General features: G+C 39.7%; 1 protein-coding gene across 2 annotated transcripts in view; it reads right to left on the bottom strand.

Moving 5' to 3' along the window:
* Positions 1 to 467: 467 nt before the first annotated feature.
* LOC141146690 (MOB-like protein phocein) overlaps positions 468 to 9,833 on the bottom strand; it is a 114,567-nt gene continuing 105,201 nt past the window's right edge. For both annotated transcript variants that reach the window (XM_073633160.1, XM_073633158.1), the window contains one exon: positions 468 to 1,523. In XM_073633160.1, the coding sequence (XP_073489261.1) occupies positions 1,392 to 1,523 (132 nt within the window). In that variant the 3' untranslated portion in view covers positions 468 to 1,391. The remainder of the gene's footprint in view (positions 1,524 to 9,833) is intronic.

Below are 9,833 nucleotides of genomic sequence, written 5' to 3'. Positions count from 1 at the left end.
GCAATGAACAGGAGGGAGGGGCCAGGATCACAGAAGAGGGACCCGAGAAGAGGAGGATCTGGGCTGCTCTGTGCAAATCCACTGCAACAGAGCAGGTAAGTATAACATGTTTATTTTTATAGGAAAAAAAACGAGTAGCATGCAGTAGCATCTTGCACATGATTATAGCATTGTGGAATTATGCAAGACTGATCACCACTACACGCTTTTTGTGTAGCTTACTTCACAGGGAGCCATTTGCTAGATCTGTAATGGAATCAATTCATATTCCTAGCTATTAATCGCTAGCCGTTTAAGTACCACAACTGAGCTAATAAAATCTTCTGTGTAGCTCAAGCCTAATGAGGTGACCATCAAAAATTGGTTAAATCTGTCAGCAGAGAGATTAAAGGATAAAGTTCACCTTTAAAAAAAAAAATAAAAATAAATGGACTTTTTTTGCAGGAAAAAAATGATGATAATGTGCATTTACTATTTTTTTTTTTTTTTTTTTTTTTTTTTTTTTAGGAGCCTGGAAAGCTCTTCTGCTCTCCTGCAGACTGTCAGTGTAAGCTGTCTGCCCGTACATTGTATGGCCAGGTAGTAACACAAAGACAGGAAGAATCAATGAACTACCTAGAACGCTAAACAGTGCCGTGGTGGTTCAGTGAGAACTACAAGCAGACATCCGCAAAGGATGTCGCTATTTGTAGTCCAGTCATTCACAGAACTCTGTAAATGAATGACATGGCCGTGTGGGCGGAGCCCTGTATGGCCATGTTCCTTTCAAAAAGTGACAGCTAGTACGGGGAACTTCTCCCCATGCTGCTGTCACTCGGAGGGCTCAGTTTGCCAAGCCACTGCAGGAGCAGGAAGATGTTACATGTGCCACTCTAAAAACAGGTGGAACATGTAACATGTTCCCGAAGCTGAACTTATCATTTAAAACAAAAAACACAAACAGGACATTGTCCAGAGTATACAATAATAAAACAGTTTGAACCACATTATTTCAGGCTATATTTTAGAGCCTCATCGTGCTCAAAGCGCTTGCTCTGCACATACATTTTCTATTACCTTTACAGGACATCCCTTTAACAATACTTCTGCCTTTTTGCACAAGTACAAGGTACTTAACCAATACATATTTGCTTCTTCCGAACATGGCAAAACATAATTTTGCTTGTGATCAATATCTTAACAAAACATATTTGCAGCTTAAAAAAAAACCTCACAACAAAAGCAGTCACTAATATGTCAAGAAAGTTGGAAAAGGCTGATAACTACTGCACTAGAAGACAAGATACTGAGTTTTCTTGATTTAAAAGATATATATACAGTACAGATTTGTTAATAGTTGTATCGAATCATCAACGATAAGTTCATGTTGGATTATCTGAACATGAATAGAATTATGCTTCGCTTTCCCTGGCAGATGAACTTTGCACTTCTTCATCCAAGAGAGGAACAATCAGGTTATCTTTGGACATAAGGTTATATTTCATTACAAACTTTGTGAACCGATGACACAAAAAGGTTTCATTCTATAAGGAAAAAAAACAAAATGCAACATCATATTCTAGTACTTTGGCTACAGCAGTGCATAATAATACAACTACAAAAATCTACTTTTCGCAAAATGTAACTTCTCGGATTAATTTTAACTTTTTTTTTTTTTTAGTCTAAAAAATAGGTGGTGTACAAATCAGCTGTGAAATCGCATAAAAGGGGAGGAATTTCACTTTAACCACTTCGAGACCAGGCCTATTTCTGACACTTGTTGCTTACAAGTTAAAATTAGTATTTTTTGCTAGAAAATTACTTAGAACCCCAAACATTATATATTTTTTAGCAGAGACCCTAGAGAAAAAAAATTGTGGTCGTTGCAATATTTTATATCACACTGTATTTGTGCCGCGATCTTTCAAATGCAATTTTTTGGGGAAAAATAAAACAGTAAGGTTAGCCCAATTTTTTTGTATAATGTGAGATAATATTACGCCGAGTAAATACATACCTAACATGTAACACTTTAAAATTGCGCACGCTAGTGGAATGGGCGCCATTGGCTGGCGAGTAAACTGGAAGTGAGGTTGCGATGTCGCTTCCAGGTTACTACATGAGACGTGCCGGCTGGTGGATCATGTCTCCCAGTGGGACAGGAGACACGGGCAGAACGTCAGGAGGACGTCCCTCCCGCTGCATGTAATAACTGCCGAGCGGCTGCTTAGCCGCATCGGTTGTTAGTACAAGAAAGCCTACCGTCAGCTCTAAAAAGCTGCAGGCATCACTCCGGGAACAACCACTTGAGCAAAATGGCGTACAGGTACATGATTTCACGGCAAGTGGTTAAAGTAAAGCTGCCCGCACACTGTATTTTATTTTTTGTTCATCCAGCAGGCTAAACTAAATAAAGCCAACAGATTCCTCCATCCATCTCATTTGCGTGAAGCCCCCCGCCAGAACATTGTATTCTAACAGTCCGACCAGCCGATGTCAGAATACACTAATCAGCAGTGGCAGACACTGATTGAGAAAAATTTCCCAGCATGTCCCTTTGACAGAAGTCAATCAACCAATCGAATTGTCAAGCACAGAAGACCTCCCGCTGTTTGAAATTCATCCAGTCCATGTTGGACTGCGTAAATTTCAGTTAGTATATGGCTAGTTTAACTGAATCACGAACACAACTGCAAGAGCAACATTCGTAGCCAATAGAGTTCAATGGAGTCCATACTGTTGGTGTTTGACTTGCAGTTCTATGGGAAAAATATGGAAAACGTATACGTGTCAAGGTGACCAACAATAAATGATATAGCTCCCCAACGCACCTGTATCCATTGTGTTCTAGTCGGTTAGGCAGTCTACGCACATTAACGGGCTTGCTTAATGCAATGCACATGCGTTAAGTACACCGAATTGGACCACCCCGGTATGAATGGGCCCCAAGGTCAAAACATACCTTTGTTTTTTCTAATGCGTTTTACGTTGAATTCAAAAGAATTGCATGAAACTGCATGTCAATACACTTTACAGCATGTAGACCCAGACAGATGTGTATTTTAACACACATTTTCATGTATTTTAGAGCCGAAACAACTAATCGATTAATCGACAACTAATCAATTATGAAATGAATCGATTACTATTTTCATAACCGATTAATCGACCAGTAACATAATGGGGTTAAAAAAAATAAATAAAAGGAGCCCTTTATAGTACAAAAAGAGCAAATAATCACTACTGTAAATAATACTTTCACAGTTCTACAGTAAAAAAAAAAAAAAAAAAAAAAAAAAAAAAAAAAATGAACCCCTTACTGTAGTGATTATCTGCTTTTTTTGTACTATAAAGGGCTAATTTTAGTTTTTTTAACCCCATTATGTTACTAAACGTCTTAGACCTGGTTCACACCTATGCGTTTTTTGGTGCTTTTTGCAGAAACACACGACAGTTCATTTACATGGTTTCCTATGGGACACGTTCACATCTATGCTTTTTTCAGCTGTTGCGTATTTGGAAAGGGTCAGGGACTTTTTTTAATGCAAAATGGTGCTTCTTTGGTTCAATATACTTAAAAGGAGAAGCTGCAGAAAAGCATGTACTGTGTTTTTGCAGCAACTTGTGTTTTTGAATCTGCCCAACAACTAATTGGCCAAAAAAATGAAAAAAACGCACATGCGCAAAAATCGAAACACACAGCAAAAAGCACTGCAGAAACAGATCAAAAGCAAACTGAATAGGTGTGTAACGAGCCTTAAACTGGCCACACGGATCAATTTTCAGACGAGAATATTCAGACAAAAAATCTTTGTACATTCGCTGAATTAAAGAATGTCACTTGAAATTTTCACTTTTTAACATTCTGTTTTTAAAACGAATGTAATTTCTGAACGAAAACCACATACACTGTCTGAAATTTCCTTTGACCAAGAAGTTTAATATTTTTTCTAAATTTTCCCATCACTGTGGTTGAAAATGAATGTCCCCCACTAACGATTAGAAAATCGAACAAACGTTCTTAAAATTAAAATTAAATTTTTTTTGAAGGAAAACTTTGTTTTGGTTGTTTTGTTTGAATAAAAACAATTGATCTGAGTCTGATGATATTTACCAGATTCACCCTAATAGTATATACAGTATATCTCTCCTCTAATAGTGTATATACAGTATATCGCCTCTAATAGTATATACAGCATCTCTTCTGTCTTATTCTCAGAGTGGATTAGAGATTTTGCTCCCTAACCATATAGTCGGTTATTTATATTTACCACTGCGCATAGATATTTAACCACTTGCCGACGTCGGCAGAAGGGCTCGTACAGGCAGAATCACATACCTGTACGTTCCCCTTTAGGAGGCGGCCAGCTGGTGCACGCGCGCCCGTGGCAAGCTCCGTGAGTCGGGTTTGTGGGTCCTGCGGACTCGATCACCGCGGGGATACCCACGATCACCTCACGGGGAGATGCTGATGTAAACAAGCATCTCCCCGTTCTGCCTAGTGACAGTGTCACTGATCTCTGCTCCCTGTCATCGGAGCAGAGATCAATGACGTGTCAAACACAGCCATGCCCCTCACAGTTAGAAACACGCCCCTAGGACACACTTAACCCCTACACTGCCACCTAGTGGTTAACCCCTTCACTGCCAGTGTCATTTACACAGGAATCAGTGCATTTGTATAGCACTGATTGCTGTATAAATGACAATGGTCCCAAAAATGTGTCAAAAATGTCCGATGTGTCCGCCATAATGTCGCAGTCATGATAAAAATCGCTGATCGCTGCCATTAAGAAAAAAAAAATTAATAAAAATGCCATAAAAACTTTCCCCTATTTTGTAAACGCTATAACTTTTGCGCACACTGATCAATAATGGCTTATTTCGATTTTTTTTTACCAAAAATATGAAGAAGAATACGTATCGGCCTAAACTGAGGAAAAAAATTTGGGTTTTTTTACATATTTTTGGGGGATATTTATTATAGCAAAAAGTAAAAAAAAATGCGTTTTTTTCTAAATTGTTGCTATTTTTTTGTTTATAGCGCAGAAAATAAAAACCGCAGAGGTGATCAAATACCACCAAAAGAAAGCTCTATTTGTGGGAAAAAAAAAGGAAGTCAATTTTGTTTGGGAGCCACGTCGCACGACCGCGCAATTGTCAGTTAAGCGAAGCAGTGCCGAATGGCAAAAAACGCTCTGGTCAGGAAGGGGGTAAATTATTCCGGGGCTGAAGTGGTTAAGAATAAATTTTTTTTTTTTTAAACTTTACATATTAACTAAATTATACACCACACTTTTTAAGGTAATTAACCGATTAATCGAAACAATAATTGGCCAATTAATTGATTATGAAAATAATCGTTAGTTGCAGCCCTAATGTATTTCAATGGACACAGCATCAGGTCAAAACACAAGAGGTGTTTTTCCAATTGTAAAGAACTGAATGCTATAACCTGCTATATATAAAGTAAATTAAGAATTGTATGACAGGTGTCCAGTAAATTGAAACTATTATGAAGGCAAATGTGGCCTCTTTATTAGGTCTTTAACATGAATACATTAGATGTTTCTATTATTTTGTCTGTCCCCCGAATATCAATGATGGGAAAAAACATTCAACCATTTCTAATCATTTTGACATATTATTTGATCAAATATTTTTGTCAGTTCCAGGACAGTGAAAAGGTGTCGGCAAAAAAAAAAAAAACAACAGTATTAATTTTAGGTATTTTTACCAGAGTGGAAGAAAATGCCAAAGAAATAACCCACACAGTTTAATCGAGTTAAATCTAGGTTATGAGACTCTTGTCTTATTCTGAATCAGACCTAATTTTCGCAAGTGTGAACAATAAACTTTTCAAAAAGTTCACTTTGTAAAGCAATCATAAAATTGGTCAATTGTGACATCAAACCAAGCTCATAAGTAGTTAATGAAGTCTAGATGCTGAAGCCTACATGTCTGAACAGTAACAAGCACAACCATTACAGATGTACAAAACTACATTTTCAAACATAAGCACAAGCGCAAAATTTGGATGCATAGAAGAGAAAACACAGAAAGCTTTTGAAGACTTTGCTATAAGATGTCTCTTAAAGCATCTGGAAAAATGTCCAACATGGACCAAAGTTAGCTGGAGAGCTGGGGACAACTCTCTTTGGGGGTGTGGGCTGCTACCTTACTGGTATGACTGCAATATTTCTGCAGTGGAAAAGATATTAAAGAGAAAGAAGTGCCCGGTGTCCAAAGTGATAACACTTGATGAAAGGTTAAAAGTTATTTATTGAGAGTCGAACATACACAAATAAAGCCATGTTTTGGGGAAACCTGCCTCCCCATCTTCAGGGTTGTTGGTACATGTAAGTGGAGATGGGTGGACTACACGGAAGTATCTGAAACTCTTGTGAAAGCAGATGCCTGCTGTGCTGATGCAGTGGCTGCCTTGGCAGCAGCACTGCAGATATCCGCATTCACAAGAGCTTCAGGTACCTCCACAGAGCCTACCATCTCCATTTACATGTACCAAAAACCCTGAAGAAGGGGAGGCAGGTTTTCCTAAAATGCGTTGGCTTGATTTGTACATTTACTCTCAATAAATGCCTATTAACCTTTCATCAAGTGTGTTATTACTCTGGACACTGGGCACTCCTTTCTCAATATCAATGTAGACCAAATAAATCAGAGAAAAAAAAACATTTTGCATAATACGAGCCATGTTTTAAAAAGAAAAAAAACCACCACACATTTCCGAGTAAGGACATTGGTAGAACTGGCAGGTTATTTTCTGGAGATGTGTTTGCCTCAGAAATCCTGATGTCCTTTGGATCAAGAAATTATTATAAAAGGAAAACATCAGGCCATCAGCTGGGTCATACAGCAAGACAATCCTCTCAAAATTGTTTTGTTAAAAAAAATTTTTTCTTAAAAATTAGATGCTCCCATTGCCTAGCTGATTCAATGCTTTTAAATACCAGGATCAATTAAACTCTAAAGTGAAGAAATGGAAGGGCTTGTTTACATTAGCAGTTTGGGGAGGTGGGGCGGTAAATCCATTTTCACCGCCCCTCAACTGCTCTTCATTCAAGTGAATGGGACCATTCTGCAACCGTGGAAACGCATGTGGTTGTGGCAAGGTAGTCTGGCATTCAGTGGGTTAAAACAGGGAGGAGGTGATACAACATCTCCTCACTGAATGTCAAAAGCTCCCTGAAGAACTTAGATTGCTTTTCAAAAAGCAAATGTAAAAACGAGGTCTAAAGCAGTCTATAGATTATACAATTTTCTTTCCTCAGGTGGAAGGAAAGAAAATTGCTTGATTCCCTCATCACCACAGTCAGTGTTGATGGGGGAATCTCTCTCGCAGTGCTATTGTGCTCTACCAGCAGGGAGTGTGGCTTCCCTGCCAACAGGACATAATCATCACTGCTAGCGGCTATAGACGATGCCAGTGATTGCATGCAGAAAATCAGGCTGGTTTTACTGAAGACGATCCATGGATCGACTTTAGTAGAACCAGCCTGCCCATTGATGGATCGAATTTCCGGATGACCGGATTAGGAAAGCATGTACTTAAATAAATGCACTGCAAAGAGATGCTGAACAAAGCCATCATCCACAGCTTAATTAAAGGGTATTTCCAAATTTGCAGCCAAATTGGGATAGCACCTACTTTACAGCGCCTTGAAAAAGTATTCATATCCCTTGAAATTTTCCACATTTTGTCATGTTACAACCAAAAACATAAGTGTATTTGTGATAGACCAACACAAAGTGGCACATAATTAAGTGGAAGAAAAATGATAAATGGTTTTCAAACTTTACAAATATGTGAAAAGTGTAGCGTGCATTTGTATTCAGCCCCCTTTATTCTGGTATCCAACTAAACAACTAAAATCTAGTGGAACCAATTGCCTTCAGAAGTCACCTAATTAGTAAATGGAGTCCACCTGTGTGTATTTTAATCTCAATATACAGCTGCTCTGTGAAGCTCTCCAAGGTTTGTTAGCGAACCTTAGCGTACAAGCAGCATCATGAAAGGTCAAAGAACCCACCAGAAGGTCAGGGATAAAGTTACGGAGAAGTTTAAAGCAGGGTTAGGTTAAAATATCCCAAGCTTTGAACATTTCATGGAGCACAGGGGACCCCTGATTCCAGTAAACAGCCTCTCACAGCCTTTATCAGTGATGTGCTGCTAGCCGACGCTGAGCCTTGTTGTCCCACAGCGCCGGCATATTAATAGCACATCACTGACATACTCCCCTTCAGGCCTATTGAAGGAGCAGCAGCTCCGAGCGCGTAGCCAAGCACATTCAGCCTTCAGAACCCTCCCTTGGTGTTAGCCCTCCCCCTGGAATGTACCCGGAAGTCCTTGGATGACCCGTGACGTCACGCACCTCCTCCGTGCGTTCCACGCCGGTCTCAGCTTCTCCCTGATGGCCACAGGAAGAGATACCAGCTACAAGCCTCCATCTGTAGCCCTTCAATGCTGATACAACTTCCGGACTGGAACTTGAAGAAGATACACACTGCCTATTTACAGATGAGCCTTTTTCATTTGTCTTTCTTGTAAGTGTTCATTTTTTATATGCCATTAAAATTTTTATATTAATACTGCACTCAGGTGGCGCTTCCTTTTCTCCACCCCCTCTTGCAATACCACAGAGCCAGCTCTCTGAGGACAGCAGCCGCCTTTAGGACCAACCACCCCACTAGCCAGCCCTTCATATCTTGAACGATCAGAGACTATATTAACCCCTGGACTGCCACTACTATGGCCATGGACTTTATGCCTGGCTAACTTTATATATACCCCCAGGATTGTATGCATCTTTTGTATATGCGCTTACAGTTATTATCACCTTTATCTGCTTGGTATATTTTTTATAACCTAACCCTGCTTTAAACTTCTCCACAACTTTATCCCTGACCTGTCTGGTGTGTTCCTTGGCCTTCATGATGCTGTTTGTTCACTAAGGCTCTCTAACAAACCTCTGAGGGCTTCACAGAGCAGTTGTATTTATACTGAGAATAACTTACACACAGGTGGACTCGATTTACTAATTTGGTGACTTCTGAAGGCAATTTGTTCCACTAGTTTTTAGTTAGGGGTGTCAGAGTAAAGGGGGCTGAATATAAATGCACGCCACAAATGTCACATATTTATTTGTAAAAAAAGTTGGAAAACCTTTTCTCTCATTTACTTTTTTTTTTCTTTTATTTACCTTCCACTTCACAATTATGTGCCACTTTGTGTTGGTCTATCAAATAAAATCACAATAAAATATATTTACGTTTACGAAGCACTGTATATTTCTTACCTGTCCCCATTGACATAGCAAAACTTTAAATATATATTTAAAAACTGCTGTTTACCTTTTTAAGGGGCTCTTTCACACGGGGGGGATCTGCATGTCCGTTTTTCATCCCTCCGTTATCGGATGAAAAACGGACATACATGTATCCCTATGGAGCGTCGGATGTCAGCGGTGACATGTCCGCTGACATCCGACCCGCTCTGATCCGAAAAGTGTAACGGAGGAAAACCCTACTTTTCCATCCGTTTTCGGATCGGATCGGGTGACGACAGACTCTACGGTCCGTCATCACCCGATCCCCCATAGGGGAGAGCGGCACTCTGACAGGACCTGTCATTTTCCTGCTCAGCGGGGATCGGCGGAGCGATCCCCGCTGAGCAAGCGGGTGTTCACGGGGCGGATCATCACTGATCCGCCCCGTGTGAAAGAGCCCTTAGGTGCTTTTTTCTGGAAAACCCAGCAAGAAAAAAGCCTACTTTATGCTCTTTGTTATGAGGAGGGCTAGGAAGCTGTGTTTACCATAATTAACCCTGTTTGGAG

This window comes from Aquarana catesbeiana, linkage group LG06 (assembly GCF_042186555.1).
Source record: "Aquarana catesbeiana isolate 2022-GZ linkage group LG06, ASM4218655v1, whole genome shotgun sequence".
Taxonomy (NCBI): Eukaryota; Metazoa; Chordata; class Amphibia; order Anura; family Ranidae; genus Aquarana; species Aquarana catesbeiana.
The sequence above is the reverse complement of the archived record's forward strand: the minus strand, read 5'-3'. Positions and strand labels throughout refer to the sequence as shown.